This window comes from Dasypus novemcinctus, chromosome 20 (genome assembly GCF_030445035.2).
Source record: "Dasypus novemcinctus isolate mDasNov1 chromosome 20, mDasNov1.1.hap2, whole genome shotgun sequence".
Classification (NCBI taxonomy): domain Eukaryota; kingdom Metazoa; phylum Chordata; class Mammalia; order Cingulata; family Dasypodidae; genus Dasypus; species Dasypus novemcinctus.
In genome coordinates this window covers 8067449-8087263 of record NC_080692.1, presented here as the reverse complement: position 1 = coordinate 8087263, position 19815 = coordinate 8067449, and the positions used below count along the sequence as shown (strand labels likewise).

At 38.4% G+C, this 19815-nt stretch overlaps 1 protein-coding gene across 2 annotated transcripts in view; it reads right to left on the bottom strand.

Moving 5' to 3' along the window:
• The window catches only part of UPF2 (UPF2 regulator of nonsense mediated mRNA decay), a 137485-nt gene that overhangs the window by 10397 nt on the left and 107273 nt on the right, over positions 1 to 19815 (bottom strand). For both annotated transcript variants that reach the window (XM_004468865.4, XM_004468868.3), the window contains exons 17-19: positions 14131 to 14235; positions 13739 to 13837; positions 8235 to 8402 (exon numbers count right to left, since the gene is read on the bottom strand). In XM_004468865.4, coding sequence (XP_004468922.1) covers positions 8235 to 8402; positions 13739 to 13837; positions 14131 to 14235 — 372 coding nt within the window. The remainder of the gene's footprint in view (positions 1 to 8234; positions 8403 to 13738; positions 13838 to 14130; positions 14236 to 19815) is intronic.

Sequence of the window (19815 nt, the reverse complement as noted above, 5' to 3'; positions counted from 1 at the left end):
ACAACCGGGGGAGGGGAGGGGAATTAAATAAATAAAAATAAATCTTTAAAAAAAAAAAAAAAAAAAAAAAAAAAAAGAGAACTCCAACATACCCTCACACCCTCCAGATACGTGGATCCACCCATTTTAACATTTTGCCACCTTTGCACTGTATCATTCTTTCTTTCCAGCTATCTATTTTCTGAACACTGGAGAAGAACAGGTTGCACACATCATACTCCTTGAACACATAATACTTCCAAGCACATTTTCTACAAACAAGGATATTTACTTATGTAATCATCTTAGGTGTAATTATCAAGTTCAAGAAATTTAACATTACTATAAAGCTTACAAGCTATATTCCAATTTTTTCTTCTGTCCCAAAAATGTCCCTTTGAGCCCAACTGTATAAATAACTGCTTTATATGTGAATGGTCTAAATATACCAATTAAAAGACAGACACTATCTGAGTGATAAAAAAAAAAAAATGAGTAAACTATACATGATGTTGGGAAGCAGACTTGGCCCAATGGATAATGCATCTGCCCACCACATGGGAGGTCCGCAGTTCAAACCCTGGGCCTCCTTGACTCATATGGAGCTGGTCCATGCGCAGTGCTGATGCGTGCAAGGAGTACCCTGCCATGCAATGGACACAGAGAGAAGACAACGTGGGGGGGGGTGGATAAATAAAAAATAAATCTTTAAAAAAACAAACAAACAAAAAACTACACATGATATCTACAAGGAACGCATGTTAAATATAAAGACACACATATATTAAAAATGAGATAGTAGATGTAGCTCAAGCAGTTGATTACCCGCCTCCTACACGGGAGATCCCAGGTTTGGTTCCTAGTGCCTCTTGAAAAAAACAAAAAACAAGCAAAACAAATGAAGAAACTAATTCAGGGAAGCCAATGGGGTTCAATGGTGCAGTGCCAGCTTCCCACATACGAGGTCCCAGGTTCAATCCTTAGCCCCTGGTACCTTGGGGAAAAAAAAAAAAAAAGGAAGGAGAACTTCCAGGCAGATGGCAGACCAGAAAGACACAGCAATCTCTTCTCTCCAAGAAAAACAGCTAGAGGACAGGCAGAAACACCCTGTAAAAAAATGCCCTAGGGTTTAGGACACCAGGGGAAGACTGTGCGCTGCCCAGAAGAGAGAGGGACAAAGGAAAAGAAATGCAAAGACAAAACAGTGAGTTAAAAGCCACAGCTTCTACTGCCAGCACCTCCCCCGCACTATAGACACTTCTGAATTCTCAGGTCTCTGGGCTGGTGGCCACAAAAGGGCCCCAGGGATCCACGTTCCCAGGCTAAAGCTGACTCAGCCTTTGAACTACAAATTTGCTCTGCAGTGTCTCAGGAGCCCTTCCAGTCTGGGTGGGACTGGGCCATTGTTTGCCTTGGGAGACACAGTTGAACTAAAGAGATCTGAAACTCTTAATCTCCCTCTTTATTGCCTGGGACTGGTTGTTGAGGAAGCAGAGAAAGGAATTATTTCCTACCCAGGAAAGGGAGGGGGCTGGAGAACTGCCTCGGAGAAAGTTTGAAATATGAAGCTCTTAGCGTCCAGAAGGGAACCGCTGTCACTTTACCTGGTCCACGTTGCAGCAAACACGCTGACCAGGCACTGACCAGAGAGAGCTGCCAAGGAGTGCCATCTGCTGGCAGGTCAACGAAGTGCACATGAGGAAATTAAAAGTAAGTAAGACGCTTTTTCTAGACTTTACAGTCTCCCTCTCCAAGGCCCTAGAAAGCAGGTTTGCAACCCATTACTGGATCCAGAGCCCAGATTGGAACAACTAACAAGGACAATCCTAAAGACCCAGAACAGGCTGAACCAAGAATCAACGAACTGCAGTAACACACATCCTCCTGCCACTAAAACTCTACGTAAAAGAGAAATTGAGCATCTGAGAAAACTCACCATCCCAATCAGATGCCTATCAGCAAAAAATTACAAGCCATACTAAAAAAAATGGAAGAAATGGCCCAAGAAAAGGAATATATCAAAGCCCCAGAAGAGACACAGGATTTAAGATAACAATCAATGAGATGCACAAAAATTTCCAAAATCAAATTAATGTGCTAAAAGACAATATGGCTAAAGAGATAAAGGACATCAAGAAGACACTGAGTGAGCACAAAGAAGAATATAAAAACCTGAGTTTAAAAAAGCAATAGAGGGAAGCAGACTTGGCCCAATGGACAGGGCATCCGCCTACCACATGGGAGGTCCGTGGTTCAAAGCCCGGGCCTCCTTGACCCGTGTGGAGCTGGCCCATGCGCAGTGCTGTTGCACACAAGGAGTGCCATGCCATGCAGGGGTGTCCCTGTGTAAGGGAGCCCAACACGCAACGAGTGTGCGCTGTAAGGAAAGCTGCCCAGCGCGAAAGAAAGTGCGGCCTGCCGAAGAATGGCACCGCACACATGGAGAGCTGACGCAACAAGATGACGCAACGAAAAGAAACACAGATTCCCAGTGCCACTGATAAGGATAGAAGCGGTTACAGAAGAACACACAGCGAATGGACATGGAGAGAAGACAACTGGGGGGTGGGCGGGGGAGGAAGGGGAGAGAAATAAATAAAAAATAAATCTTTTAAAAAAAAGCAATAGAGCTCATGGAGATGAAAGACACAATATGTGAGATCAAAAAGAGGCATACAACATGGGAAGCAGATGTGGCTTAAGTGATTGGGCTTCCACCTACCACATGGGAGGTCCCAGGTCCAGTTCCTGGTGCCTCCTAAAGAGCAGATGAGCAGACAGAGAGCACACAGCAAATGGACACAGAGAGCAGACAGCAACCGCAAACAATAAGGGGGGGGGGGCGGGTGGATAAATAAAATCTTAAAAAAAAAGAAAAAAGAGGCATACAACAGCAGACTCAAAATGATAGAAGAAAGAATAAGTAATACCAAAGACAGCTGCAATTGAAGAGAGGAAAAAATGGAAAGAATTAAGCAGGGTTCAGGGAGTTCAATGACAACACAAAATGCAGCAACATAAGTATCATGGGAATTCCAGAAGGAGAAAATAGGGGAAAGGGGGCAGTAAGAGTAGTTGAGGAAATAATAGAAAATTTCCAAATTCTGATGGAAGAAATGAACTTATATATATAAGAAGCAAGCATAACCCAGAGTAAATCCAAATAGACCTACTCAAAGACACATACTTCTCAGAATGTCAAACATCAAAGATAAAGAGGGACACGGATGTGGATCAAGTGATAAGGCCTCCACCTACCATATGGGAGGACCCAGGTTCGATCCCTGGGACCTCATGGTAAAAAAGAAGAGAAAGCATGCCTATGCGGTGAGCCAGTGCCTATGGGGTGAGCCAAGCGCTCACACTGTGAACCAAATGTCCACATGTGTCCGTGTGGTGAGCCAGTGCCCGCTCAAGTGAGTCACACAGCAAGTCCGAGGTCCCCAGGATTGAACCCCTCTGAATCCTAGAGGAGAAAGATGAGAAAACAAAAAAAAGAAATAGATACAGAAGATCACACAGCGAATGGACACAAGACAGCAAAAAAAAAAAAGAAAAAAAAAGAAAAAAATCAGCACGGTAGGGGTAGGTAGGGAAGGGGAAAAATAAATCTTAAAAAAAAAAAAAGAAAGAGAAAATTCTGAGAGCAGCAAGGGAGAAGCAAACCATCACATACAAGGGACACCCAGTAAGACTTAGTGCACATTTCTCATCACAAACCATGGAAATGAGAAGACAGTGGTATGATACAATCAGGATATTGAAAAACTGCCAGCTAAGAATTCTTTATCCAACAAAATTATTTTTCAAATATGAAGGTGAGTTTAAAATATTCACATAACAGAAACTAAGAGAGCTCGTAAAAAAGAATCCACCTTTGCAGGAAGTATTAAATGAAGCCTTATAGCCTGAAAGAAAAAGAGAGGCCTGGAGTAGAGTAAAGAAGGCAAGATTAGCAGAAAGGGAACCCAAAAGAATAAAAAAACAGATGAAAATAAGATATTACATATGAGAGCCAAAGAATAAAATGGTGGAAGTAAATAATGCATTTATAGTATCATTGAATGTGAATGGATTAAACTACCCAATCAAAAGATATAGGTTAAAAGAATGGTTTAAAAAAAAAACATAAGCCATCCATATGCTGACTATAAGAGACTCACCTTAGACCCAGGGATACAAACCAGCTAAAGGTGAAAGGTTGGAAAAAGATACACACAAACAGTAACCAAAAAAGAACAGACGTAGCTATACTAGTATCTTGCAAAACAGACTTTAAATGCAAAAAAGTTGTAAGACATACAGAAGGCCATTATGGGGCTGGCCCATGTCTTTATTAATAAAAGGGACAATCTACCAGGAAGAAATAACAGTCATAAATATCTTGTACCTAACCATGGTGTCCAAAATACATGAACCAAACTCTGGCAAAACTGAAGGAAGAAATAGATGTCTCTATAATAATAGTTTGGTGACCTAAACACACCACTCACATTATTAAATACAACTAGACAGAAGATCAACAAGGAAACACATAACTTGAATGGTATGATTAACAAGTTAGACCTAACAGACACATACAGCACGTTGCACCCAAACTCAGCAGGTTATATATTCTTCTCAAGTGCTCAATGATCTTTCTCCAAAATAGACCACATTAGGTAACAACTGCAAATCTCAATAAATAGAAAAAGATTGAAATTATCCCAAGCACTGTCAACCACCACACCAGGGAGCCAAGAGTGCCTACAGCTGCAAGCAGGAGAACTGCATCCATCATCTGTGTGGAATCTAAGCCCCCCTGATGTAGAAGGGGACTGGACATAACCATCCGAGGGTCCACATGATGGAGGAATAGAGTATGGATTAGAGTGGACTTCCTGGTGTTCTGCTGGGGAACTATTGTGATTAGTACGGGAAAAAATTGTAGTGATGTGGAGAGGGTGGCCATGGTGGCCACAGTGGCCATGATGGTAGGGAGACAGAAGAAGAGATGTGGTGTGGGGGCATTTTCAGGATTTGGAGTTGTCCTGGGTGGTGCTGCAGGGATGGATGCTGGAGGTTGTGTGTCCTGTCATGGCCCACTAGGTGGACTGGGGGAGTGTGTGGACTACAGCGTTGACCACTGTCCATGTGGTGCAGCGGTGCTCCAGAATGTATTCACCAGGTGCAGTGGATGCGCCGCAGTGATGGAAGAGGTTGTTGATGTGGGAGGGTTGGGGTAGGTGGGTTGGGGGGCATATGGGGACCTCATATTTTTTTAATGTAACATTTAAAAGAAAACAAAGAAGAAAAAAAACAAATAAAAAAAGAAATCAATATACTGGAAGGAGGTGAATTTGCAAATGTGTAGAGGCTGAACAACATACTCCTAAATAATCAGTGGGTTAAAGAAGAAATTAAAGTAAAATTAGTAAACACATTGAGACAAAAGAAAACAAGAACACAACTTACAAAAACTTAAGGAATTCAGTGAAGGCAGTCCTGAGAGGGAAATTTATAGCCCTAAACGCCTATATTAAAAATGAAGAAAGGGCTAAAATGAAAGAGCTAACTGAACAACTGGCTAAACTAGAAAAAGAACAGCAGAAAGAAGTATCTTGCACCTAACCATGGTGTCCCAAAATACCCTGAGCAGAAGAATTAATAAAGGTTAGAGCAGAAATAAAATTGAGAACAACAAAAAAAAGAGTAAATCAACAAAAAAACAAAAGCCGGTTGTTTGAGAAGAAAATTTGACAAACCCCTAGCTAGGTAAACAAAGTAAAAAAGAGAGAAAATGTAAATAAATAAAATCAGAACGAAAGGGGCAATGTTACAACTCACCCCACAGAAATAAAAAGGCTCCTAACAGGATATTATGATAATATATGCCAACAAATTAGAAAACCTAGATGAAATGAACAAATTCCTAGAAATACACAATCTACAGTGATGCTACAAAGAAACAGAAGAACTTAACAAACCAATCACATTTCAAGATTGAATCAGTCATCAAAAATCTCCCAACAACAAAAAGTCAAGGACCAGATTTCTTCACAAGTGAATTCTACCAAGCATTTCATGAAGAATTAACACTAATCCTGTTTAAACTTCCCTATTACTATTATTACTACTGAAATAACAAAAATGCTCTAACAATGATTGAAGTGATGAATGCACAACTATGTGATTATACCAAATACCACTGATTGTACCCTTTGGATGAATTGTATACATTATTAATATGTACCAAGAAAACAGATGTGTTTAAAAACAAAAAAAGAAAAAGAAAACAAAACAAATTTTTAAAAAAAGTTTAATTCTCGTTTTATCCCTTACCTCACATTACTACAAGTTGGAAGGAAAAACCAGGCTGCACATTCCACAATAAGCCTGGAAATCTCACCTAAATATCCAAGTTCATCGATTTCAAGTTCTATATTCATTCACCATTGGAACACAAATTCACCAAGTCCTCTGCCACTTGTTAACAAAGATCGTCTTTCTTCCAGTTTCAAGGACACATTGTTTCCTTCTAAGACCTCACTGAAAGCACCTTTAATGTCCATATTTCAGTCTCTTCAACAGTCTCAACAGTTTGTTCAAAGCTATCTAGACTTTTTCTATAAAACGTCTCACAGTTCTTCCAGCTTCCTCTCATTACCTAATTCCAAAGCCATTTCCACATTTTTAGGTATTTGTCATAGCAACTCCCCAAGTTCCAGTATAAAAAACCATTTTAATTTTCCAGTTGCTAAAAAAAAATACCAATTGATGGGCTGGCTTAAACTCTTCCATCACAGATGGTATCTCATTAGAGAGGTCATCTAAGATCATCCTATCTAAAATAGCAGGACCCTCTCATGCCCCCTCCACACCTCAGTTTCCTTCTGTCCTCTTACGATGCTTTCATTTTCCTTCATCACATTTTCCCCAACCTGACATCATGTCTTTCTTTACTGTCTGCCTCCCAACACTAGAATGAAAGCTACTAAGAGAGGAAGCACAGAGAGACTGACAGGTGATCATTAAGGGTAAAGCTTTCTTTGGTTGGTTGGTTGGTTGTTTTTTACTATTATTATTATTACTGGAATAATGAAAATGCTCTAATAATGATTGAAATAATAAATGTACAACTATGTGATTATACCAAATACCACTGATTGTACATTTTGGATGGATTGTATACTTTATTAATATGTATCAATAAAATTGATTTGTTAAAATAAAATAGATTTTTTTAAAAAAGGGCTTGGTATTAAGAGACAGAGAAAGAGAGAGAGAGAGGAAGGAGTTTGGATCACTACTACATGCCCTGCACACAGAACAGCGCCTGGTATACAGCAGGTTAACAATAAAAAATATCTGTTAAATGACTGGATCAATGTGGGGACTAGGTATTAGACTTGCCTCAGAGAAGCTGTGATAGCTACTGTATTTCATAGAATCTAATATTCCCATTTAAGACGCACCATTATTTTAGATAGCACTAGGGGAAAAAAGCTATCAATTATCACAACATTCCATCAACTCTAAGAGGCAGCCTGATTTCAGAAATGTTAAAATGTTGAAAAATTTTACAGAATCAATGCTTTATCCATCCCAGAGTTGTGCCTCAGAGGTGGCCTTTATTTCCTTCATAGCACATTTCACTATCTGAAAGTACAACACGTTTATTTGTGCTTTGTCTACCTCCCTCGTTAGGATGTAAGCTCCATGAGGGCGAGGACTTAATCTTGTTCATCACTGTAGCCTCAGCACCTGGAATATCTGGCACATAACAATGTTCAATAAATAACTACTAAATGAATGCATGAATACCTAAAATAACAGCTTTGCAGTTGGGGAAATGATTTTTAAGGATAATCTATAAGAGGAGAGAAAGAAAGGGGAAGGGATATAAGGAGAATGGAGGATGTTAACAGTGATAGTTCAAGAGGAATCTTGGCAATTGAGCATTTCCTAGAGATATACGTGCTGAAATCCTCTTTTCCTAATTTACCCTGAATTAGTTTATATAAGCTTCCTAATAAAATTTGATTTATATATTTTTACACACACATTTATGAATTTAATTATCTTTTCCATTAAAAAACATCCATTCTATGAAAATTATATGCATCTTCTATACATACAATGCTTACAATTATTTCTATCACTGAACACTTTAAAAGTTTCCAACTTTTTCCTTTGTAGAGAGATCATTTAGAACTACAAAAGTGTAACTTATACCCAATAATCATCAACTGAATACGCAGCTGACAGGTTCTTACCTGCTGCTTATTGCCTCTTCTTGTAAGCATGACAAATGGCATCGTGTCTGCAGATTCTGCCTCTCCTTCCCCACCACCAAGTGGTGGTCCTTTCCTCAGCTGGCTTTTGAGGTGCAAAGGAATGGCAACATCAAGTTGGTGCACTTTCACAGATTCACCACTTCGTTGCTTAAAGACAGAAATTTTCAAGTATATAAAAACTTAAGATACATATAAATAGAAACTGCAAACCATTTCTTTATATTTCTTAAAACACAACAATCAAAAACAAAAAAACCTACAAGAATCATTATAGCCCCAGCAATCTTTGTGAACACAGATGAAATCATAAGAGTATTTTTCCTCGAACACCTAAAACCCCACATAGTTTGGAAGGACCAATGTGTTCTGGCTCCTTGGTTCCTGTTTATTGCTCCAGCCTCTCCAAAGCATAGGATTCTACTTAATCTTCCTCACTTCCCCAAATGCACTGTTCTCTCTCTCAGCCTCCAGGTCACTGCAGATACCTTCCCCAGCCTGAGATAAGTAATCTTTTTGTCATACTCATAGCACACTGTACGCTCTCCTTCATAATTACCCTAGTTTAATGTAAGTGCCTGTTTGTCTGCCTGAATGCCGATTAGTAGGGCTCACCACTCTATTTCCCTTTTCCTAGCATTCAGATTAATTTCTCAGCTGGTACTATCAGTTATTTTTAACATTTACAATAGACTTAACAAATGAGGTACACAAACCTTCCGTGAGGACTTTACTGTGTGTTGAGCTTGGAGATATTAACATTAAAAAGACTTAGTCTCAGGAAGTGGATGTGGCTCAAGCAACTGGGCTCCTGTCTACCATATAGGAGGTCCAGGGTTCGATACCCAGCACCTCCTGGTGAAGGCAAGCTGGCCCAAGCGGAGTGCTGGCCCATGCAGAGTGCTGCCCCGTGCAGGAGTGCCACCCTGCCCAAGAGTGCTGGCCAAAGCAGGAGAGCAAGGTGACACAATAATAAGAGATACAGAGGACAGATAATAAGAGACATAGCAAAACAGGGAGCTGAGGTGACAATGATAGCCTCTCTTATACTCCAAAAGGTCCCAGGATCAGTTCCTGGAGCCACCTAATGAGAATACAAGCAGACACAGAACACACAGCGAATGGACACAGAAAACAGACAATGGAGGGAGGGAAGAGAAATAATCTTTTTTTTTAAAAAAAAGACTTAGTCTCTATTCTCAAAGAGCTCATAAACTTCACACAATCATAAATATACATAAAAAAACTGCATATATCAGAGGTATATACAGCCTGAATTGGTGATTAAGTGACTATACGAGCCTGTCTGGGGGTGGGTGGGTGCTGGGATTTAATGAAAGGTTGAATAGAAATGGGACATTTGAGAATAGTAAAGGTTTCACATGAATTCTTCAAAGCAGAAGCAAAAGAGCAGTTTAGGGGATACAGAGGAAATTCAGGCATGGAAGAAGAGGTGCAAAAGCAGGGACAAGGAACAGACAGTGTATTTAGGGAACTGCAAGTAATTTTCAATGTTTTATGAATGGACACCAAATGAGTTAAGTACAAGTCTTCGAAGCTAAGAACGTAATGCTGAAAAGTCTTGAAGGTTTTTAAACTGCTTCACCACCATTTAAAATCTTTTGTTATAGGCCCCATATATTCATGAGATTTGCAAATCAAGCAAAATGTTAATAAAGGTATATAGGTTTAATCGGTTTTTGTATTTTAAGCTCCAATTTCTTAGAATCTGCTTGAAATCCTCATAGGTTCCTTAGATTTATAAAGATTTGAAAGGATCATTGCCCCGGCCCGCGGGACACTAACGAGGGCGTGAGTACCTGCCAGGGAGGAATGGTGGGACAAGAGACACGAAGAATGACAGCAAGACAGTGTTCTGATCAAGCTGCAAAATTTTATTGAAGGAACTGGGCATATATACTCTAGGGAGGAGGAGGGGTGGTGAGTAAGGACAAGTGGTGACTTGGGATTGGTTGCTACAGTTGCTAGGGAGGAAGGCAAATGCCTAAAGAGGGGATTGGCTGAGAGTTCTCGTCTGGTATGCAGAGTTTCGCGCCTTGCGCCTGCGTACTGCTGTATTTGCCTGGGCTGTGGCGGGAAGCAGAGAACAAAGAAGCAGGGAGGAAGAAGAATAAAGAAGTGACAGAGCAGATTTGTGAAGGGTTGAGAATAGGCTTCACAGCGGGTGGCTCCCTACAGATCATATTAAATTAATTTTTTTCCTGATTACAAAATTACAATATTCCTTCTAAAATACAGAAATACAAAGATTTGTCACAAAGTACATTCATATAATTCCTCTGCTACCTCCCCCTGCTCCACTCACCCAAAAATGCAACCATTGTTAAAAATAGGAGATAAACATATTTTTTAAGATTTAAAATTTTATGTATTTACTCCCCCCCTCACTGTTTGTGCTCATTGTCTGTATCTGTTCATTGTGTGTCTTCTTTTTAGGAGGCACCAGGAACCAAACCTGGGACCTCCCATGTGGGAAGGAAGTGCCTGATGGCTTGAACCACCTCTGCTCCCTGCTTATTGGGTCTCTCGAGTTTCCTCATTGTGTCTCTTCATTGCATCAGCTTGCTGCACCAGCCCATCACTATCTTGCTAGTCTTCTTTAGCAGGTACCAGGAACTGAACCCAGGACCTCCCGTGTGGTAGGTAGGCGCCCAACTACCACATACCCTTCCTAGGATATATTCTTCTAGACTTTTTTCTTGTATATACCAATATATGCATATAAACACAAGCAACCACTATGCCTATTTTTCTATACTAAACATACGCAGTGTTCTATACTAAACATATATACTGTTCTTCTAAATTCTGTGTCTTGGGCATCTGTCTATTTGAAGATATTCAGATCTAATTATATGCCTTTATTTAACTACTCCCCTACTGATGGAACTCTAGTATTTTTTTTTTCTATTACAATGACATTCTTCGTATATTTAACTTTATGCACTTGAAAGAGAATCATTAACAGGAAGCAGACTTGGCCTAATGGATAGGGTGTCCGTCTACTACATGGGAGGTCCACGGTTCAAACCCCAGGCCTCCTTGACCTGTGTGGAGTCGGCCCATGCGCAGTGCTGATGCACGCAAGGCGTGCCGTGCCATGCAAGGGTGTCACCTATGTAGGGGAGCCCCACGCGCAAGGAGTGCGCCCTGTAAGGAGAGTCGCCCAGTGAAAAGAAAGTGCAGCCTGCCCAAGAATGGCACTGCACACACAGAGAGGTGACACAACAAGATGATGTAACAAAAAGAAACACAGATTCCCAGTGTTGCTGATAAGGATAGAAGTGGTCACAGAAGAACACACAGCGAATGGACACAGAGAGCAGACAACTGGGGGAGGGGAAGGGAAGAGAAATAAATTAAATAAATAAATCTTTAAAAAAAGAGAGAGAGAATCATTAACTAAAGATACACGTGTAGATCAAATGGCATACCCACCCATTTGATAGGATGCCAAGTAAATTTCCCTCCAAAAAATCTGGACAGATTTATATTCACCCAAATGTAGACGTCCGCCCATACATCAGTAAATTAGGTATTATCCTTCTTTAAATCTTAATATCTCATGATCTGTTAAGTAAAGAAGGCTCATCTTAACTCGCCTGTCTTTGACCATTAGTGAAGTTTAACATGACTTTTGCCTATTATCTCACTCATTTTAAAAAATCTGGTAGTTTATCTTTTCTTATTAGTTTATAGTCTCTCTAAGCTGTATTACAAATACTAACCCTTGTTAGGTAAAATATACATTTTTTTCACTCTCATTTGTCATTTCTTATCGTTTCTTATGGTATTCTTTGTTGGAAGGCAATAAAGCAAAATGGCGGAGCACAGAATCTACCACTTACTAACCAGGCAACCTTTAGCAAGTTTTTGTCTCCCCAAATCCCAGTTTCCTTAACTAAAAAGTGGGAATGCTAACTGTATCTATCACTGCATTCCTGAAAAACCTCTGGGGTCCCACTACAGTTCTCCATTCTCATGCATCACTACCCCATCACACCTTGTATTCTGTTAATACTGGCCTCTTTTAGGTTTTCAAACCTGACATTCTTCCCATTTTTCAACCAGATTCCTCCATCTTACATGATCATTCCATCTAAAGACGGTCCTTGCCTTACTCTCTAAGAGAGCATTTTAATCTTTTAGTTCCTTAGCATTTTTCACAATTTTAAACTATGTATTTTTGTTTGGTTACATGTTAAACATCTACTTCCACCAAAACTTTTTAAGAGCAGACTCATGTCTTTTTTGCTCACTACTCTATACAGAGCTTGTTGTCTGAGCACGCAGTAGGTGCAAAATACTTGCTAAATGAATGAATGACTAAGGAAATAACTACTGACTCATGATGGGAACATTTCTTTAACAAGTAAACTGTTTATTTTCTCCTCAAAGGGATTGGAGTGATTGTGTTTTTAATTATTTGATGACTTTTGCTTCTATATGGCATGAATTTCTTAAGATTTATTTCACATGTTAAAAGCTTCCTGGATATACAAAGAAACATTTACATAGATATAGGCAGAAGCAGTTTGGCCTGATATGCTTATAACACTAATTTTTACTTATCATAACTTTTGGCCTTTGTAAGTAAAATTCAATATTACTTCTCTAAAAGATTACTCCACCAGCATAAAAACACTCTGTAATATCTTCTATCTTAAAAAAAATAAATAAACCCTCTCTTTGAACGCTATACCTTCTCTATCACCCCATTTCTCTTACCTTTATAAGTAAAACTCCTCAAAAGAGTTATATATAGCCAAAATCTTCCTCTTCTCACTTGACATTCTCCCTTGAACCACCACATGAACCATCCATTCCATCATTCGAGCAAAATCACTCTTTCCAAGTCATCAAAAGGTTTACTAACAGCTACATATTTAGGGCTGAAGTAAAGAGTTTTAGAGATTTTACCTCTAACTATGTATAATTACTCTTAATTATTGTGACATTAGAAAAAATTCGACTAGAGCTTTTACTAAAACCCAGTGTAGTAATGTTATGACTATTTTATATGTTTAAACATTAAACTAATATTACTCTAAATATTTAATACAAGTTACTCAAATAATAAATCAAACCTAAGAATTCACTAAATTACATTTCCCCAAATATATTCATCTTCTACAAAGTCTGACTCCTAAACAAACTGGAAAAAGAAAAAAAAAAAGGCATTCCAAATAAAGAGATATGACTTGAGAAAGAAAAGGCCCAAGTTGGTATAATAAGAGTACCCTAAGTCTTAAATTTACTGCATTCTCTCTCATTTCACCTCAGAGAGATGTGTAAATCAGGATATAGGATGAAAGAAGCACTGGCAGCTGCAGCTATATAAATCGGGAAAACGCTGCTGCAGTAGAGCTGAATGAATGGCAAGAGACCCTCACATTAACCAGATTTTAATGTACTGCAATACCCTGTATTGAGAAGGTTCTTTGGAACACAGCCAAATTTAATACCTGGAGATTTTCTAGCATCATTTTATCCAGAGCTTGAATAAAGTCCTCATCTTCTACACAAGGTACATGCTTAAGTCCACCGCCTTTAATCATTACCTCCTGTTAAAACAGAAACATCAGACCCCAAATTTTAATTGTAATGTTTTGAATGGCAGGGCCATTTGTAGATAAGCTGTCTGACATAATCCAAGGAGTAAGTCATTAATAGATAACATTATTAAATGTTAGAAGAATTTGTTAATAAAGAAAAAGATCTTAGGAAAACAAATTGAAAATCGAATTTCCAAAGAGATTTTTCCATATTCAAAAGAAACAAAACTTTAGTGGTTAAAATTTAAATACTATAAAAATATTGGACAATTTCAAAAAACAAAATTTTCAGCCATACGTACAGTATTCTCTTCATCAGTTTCATTTTCCTTATTGGAATCTGTAAGGTAATCTGTATTCTCTTCCTCTTCTTCCTCTCCTTCATCATCATCGTTATCAGAAGCCTCCTAAAATTGTTTATTAGTGGAAAATTAAAACACTTCGAAAAGCGTTTGACATTCATTAAAAAGATTTTAAAACTTCTAATTCTTTGTGGTCTGTTTACACTGTTAAGGCAGAGTCAGTTGGCAACACTTACTAAGCACCAAGATATGAAAACCCATTTCACGATCTTCTGCTGATCTATTAATACAAAGATCCTTTGTAAGAACTCTTCCTTGAATTCCACAAAGAACAAGTTTCCTGAATCTTTTGTATTCTTCTCTGAAACTAATCTCAAGAAACCGAATTTCTCATAGTACTTCTTTTATATCCCTATAACTTTGCAATGGAAATCAATACATAGTTCAAATTTAACCAGCTAAAAGCAAGGATACTGCACTACATTTTATAAAGCACTTCAATTTGGAAGGTACTCTCACATCATTTTGTTTGATCTCCATAACTCTGAAGCTAGAAAGGTAGGCTTTTTTGTTCCCATTTTTAAAAATGAAGAAACTGAGACTCAGAAAACTTAAGTAACCAGCCCAAGGATGCACAGCTACTAAGCAGAAGAGGTATTCTGCTTCCCCTAACCAGTGGCTTTCAAGCACTTCTCCCCATCATCCCCGAGGCCAGAAATCCCCTTCTTTACATCAGCTGAAATCCCTTGCCAAACAGAAGACTGGGCAGGTCCCCAATGGATTTCCAAAGGGGCGCAAAACACACCATGGAGCTCCACTTATTTATCTTTTGATGTCCAACAACCCAATTCACCCCAACATGGGTGCTTAAAAGGTTAAAAAACAGTACACTAAACCAAACTGTTTTTTATTGTGCCAAGGTGACTGGGAAATGATTTCTAAGAGAAAACAGATGATTTCAATTTGTTACTATATTTCTACTGTATGTAGCAATTAATTTCCAAAACCTAAAAAGTGTTATTACTACTTATTATGTACAACTGGGTAAACATTTTTGAAATTTTTGGAGTTTCTAAACTGGAAACATTTCAAGAAAATATATGTGTTAAATTTTTTTCCAAATGTATTAACTTTTGGGGGACATTTAAAACTCAAAATTAATTTATTATTATAGATGATCTTAAATTTGGCCTTGCAATTTTTAATCATTTTTAATATGCTAATAATATTTCCTATCTAAAAAACTAAACTACAATGCATTAACCCTACCCATTATTTTTTATATTACTCAGGCAACATAAAGTGGATTAACTTTTGAAATTAAAAAGTGAACAAGAATTTCATTGGTCCTAATCCTGCTATACACTGATATGACAATCTGTGGAATTAGGAAGTGGACAATGGACCACAAAAACCCTCAGGTGGCTAGGGAAAGCAGGAGAGGCAGTATAGTATTAGTCAAACTGTCAAGTCAAACTTCCCGAATTGAAATACTGGTTTTGTCACTTAGTACTATGAGATCTTAGGCAAATCATTTAAGCCATCTGTGGTTTATTTTCTCATCTACTTCACCAGGTGGTATGAGAAGTAGTCATATAAATAAAATGCTTACAACAGTGACAGGATAAATATTACTGCTATTCTAACAATAAGTCTTGAACTTTCTGTTGATAAATTATATAAATATTGCAGAAAATTAGTTTCAGCTGAAGAACACTTAATCTTAAATAGTTATATTTAATTTACATAGCTGATATTTAGAAGAAACTATTCTGGTTGTTGGGTGTTAAGGATAATTGCAAAGGGCCACAGGGAGCATAAAAAAGCAGGGGAATAGAATGAAAATACAACAGGAGCATTTTTTCTGAAGAGATGAACTCTTGTGCTTGCTTTCCCAGTTGAAGCAAATTGTTGTAGAATGTTCTCCACTGCTCTTCTGATTTCATAATCAATGCATCTTCTCTATTTAAAAATTATCTCATTATGTCTGGAGAATTGAATCATGGGAAGTGTGGTCATGGAGTAAAGGAGAAATTATTCCAATCTTATTTCTCTTAAAGTAAACCACACCTTTCACTGACCTCCCAGATCTAGCCATATGAATCGTCCAACTGAACATTTTGTTTCTATTTCTTCTTAACATGTGAATATATGTGATGCATAATATTTCCTTTGCAACTGGAAAATAAGCAATGGTTAAAAACTGGATACAAGCTTGAGACTGTGGAAAGATGGCAGAGTAGGGAATTCCAGCAATCAGTCCCTTCACCAGAACAACTATTAAACAGGCAGGAACTGACTGAACCAACTATTTTGAAATCCAGAATTCAGGAGAGCACTGTACAAAATCCAGAGAAAGGCAAGAGAAAAAGGCTGATAAATAACAGTAAATTGCTCACTCTGGAGAGTGGTTACTGTTGCCCATCCCCCCACTCTCATGGCAGGCAGCAGAGGTGTCCTGCCACTGGTGTAGCTTGCTGGTGCCAGAAAAGGACATAAAAATCAAGTTTCTCAAGAACTAGGGGTGGAGGATGGGTGAGGGGTGTGGAAGTAAGAGATAAGAGGTATGCAGGTCAATCTCTGATTGATCACTGCTTTAGATTAGCTACTTCAGACTGCTGGCTGCCCAACTCTAAGGGGCCCATTGTTCCAACAAAGGCAGCAGAAGAGCCTACAGAGGATAAACATCCTCAGAGCCAAACTGCCTAGATAAACGCTGAGTCAAGAAAGCATAGTGGAGAGGGCAATGTAGCTCAAGTGGTTGAGTGCCTGCTTTTCATGTATGACATCTTTGAGTTTACTGATTCTTTTTACTCAAAAAAAAAAAAAAAAAGCATAGCATTGAGGAGCCTGAAAGAAGCTCCTGGAATATCCTCCAGTTGGGAGCTGGCTGGTGCTCCCTTTGTCATCACTGGCCTTGTTCTTGCTTGGAACAATCTCTTGCCTGCCCTTCCTCCCAGAATATGCCCTCCATGCAAAAGCAGCGTGGAATAATAAATAAAAATAAGACACAACTGAGGCAGATGGCCTAGGGCAAAGGTTTACTTGCTTTAGAACCTGCAGTGGAATATCCAGGAGAAGGAGTAGGTCTGTTTCCTGGAAAGTAAAGGGGGCTTTCAAAATCCTATAAAGAGGGGAACTCCTAAAGCTACTAGAAAGCACAAACTGGGGACAAGACACAGGCCTAGAATAGACACAGAAGAACCTGCACTTCAAATCTGCCTTGGGCTGACCTTCTCAACAGGAGAGCTAAACTCTGATGGAGAGTACCAACCAAGAGGTTTTTGCTTAAATTTGCATAGCTCCTGGATTTGGTAGTTCCTGACACTCAACAAAATCCCTGCCATATCACCCGCTGGTTAACAACTCAAGAAACAGGCAGCTCAGGGAATAAACTCGAGAGTTAACATTTTCTAATATTAAAATGCAATTATGCAACAAAAGATTTAAGGTCAAAGAAACAGGAAATGATAGTCAACCCAAAAGAGGATAAAAATCCTTGAAAACATCAATGATAAAGTCCAGACTTACCAAAGATTTTTTTAAAATGACCCTCAATATGCTCAAGGAAAGGAAGGCAAATACAGAGAAAAAAAATCTCAATAAAGGGCCAGAAATCTTTAAAAGGAACCAAACAGACCTACTAGAGATGAAAACCACAATAACTGAAATGAAAAATTCCCAGGAGGGTATTCCCAGTGCTGCCTAAAGAAGATAAGCAGACACAACAAGCGGACACAATGAGAAGGATGCAGATGTGCCTCAAGTAGCTGGGCACCCATACTCCACATGGGGCGGGGCTGTCAGGGTCCCTGGGTTCAGTTCCAAGAGCCTCCTAAAGACACTGAGAGACACACAGAAAAAGCTAAAATTCCTACTGAGAGATCTCTGGGATACCATCAAGTATACCAATATATGCATTATGAGAGTCCCAGAAGGAAAAGAAAGGGGCGGAAGGAACATTCAAAGACATAATGACAGAAAATTTTACAAACTTAGCAAATGACATGAATATGCACATCCAAGAAGTTCATAGAACATCAAGCAATACAAACTTAAAGAAAAATATGCCTCAACACATATTGATCAAACTGTCAATACAAAGGACAAGGAAAGGGTTCTGAAAGCTGCAAGAAAAAAGTAACTAATTAATTACAAGGGAGTCCCAATTATATTAGATGCCAATTCCTCATCAGAAACCATGGAGGCAAAAAGACAGTGGGTTAACTGCTGGTATATACTTTGGACAGATCACGTAATATGTGAATTTATCTCAATAAAATTGCTTAATAAATAATTATGCACAAAGCCAGAAATAGCAGCTATATACGGCAGGGGAAGCATAGAGAGATTAAGAGATGAAGAATTTTCTTGTCTGTTTTTTGCTTATTACTGAAATAAAGAAAATGCTAATAATGACTAATAAGTCATCGCTGATTAATCATTGCTAATAAGTGATGAATGCACAACTATATGATTATACCAAACACCACTGATTATAGCTTTATTAATATGTATCAATAAAACTGATTTGTTTAAAAAAAAAACAGTGGGTTGAAATATTTAAAGTGCTTAAAGAAAACAACTGTCAACCATGAATTTTTATATCCATTGATTTTTAAAAATCCATTGTTTTTAAAAAATGGGGGAGAGATGAAGACATTCCAGATAAACAAAAGCTGAGGGAGTTTGACACCAGCAGACCTGCCCTACAGGCAATGCTAAAGGGAGTTTTTCAGCCTTAAAGGAAAGGATACAAGACAGCAGTTCAAAGCAGCATAAAGAAATAAATTCATCTGATAAAGGTAACCATTTAAATAACTATAAATGTCAGTAGTACCATACGATATTTTTTGGTATGTAGTGCTACTTCTTATTTGCTTTAAGTGCTAAAATGCAAATGTATAAAAAGGAATGATAAATCTATGGTTGTGTACATTCAATGTACAAAGATATAATTTTAACAAGTACAAAAAAGGAGGGAGGAAGGAGGGGTACAGGAAAAGTGTATGTGGATGTTCTTGAACTCCACTTGGTATCAAAACAAACATGACTGTTATATATTTAGAATGTTAAATTTTCATCCCACGTTAACCACAAGGAAAATACATGAAAATATATCCAGATGAGAATGTGAAGGGACTCAATACTATATTTACAAAAAATAAATATGAAAGTAGGCATTAAAGAAAAAACTGACTGAAGGTCAAAAAAGATATAAGATTACAAAGACAAAATGTCAGATGGTTCTGCATTATTATCAATAGTGACTTTAAATGTTAATGGATTAAACTCTAAGTCAAAGGCAGAAAGACTGGGAGAATGGATAAAAAAGCATGACCCAACCATATGCTATCAAGAGACTAATCTTTTTTTTTTTATTGATTTTGTAAAAATATTACATTAAAAAAAAATATGAGGTCCCATTCAACCCCACCACTCCCCCCCCAGCAACACTCACTCCCATCATCATGACACATCCATTTCACCTGGTAAGTACATCTCTGGGTATCTCTGCACCCCATGGTCAATGGTCCACGTCAAGTCCCACACTCTCCCCCACTCCATCCAGTGGGCCCTGGGAGGACTCACAACGTCTGGTGATTGCCCCTGAAGCACCATCCAGGGCAACCCCAAGTCCCAGACTAATCTTAATGTCAAGAAGGTAAGTAGATTGAAGTGAAA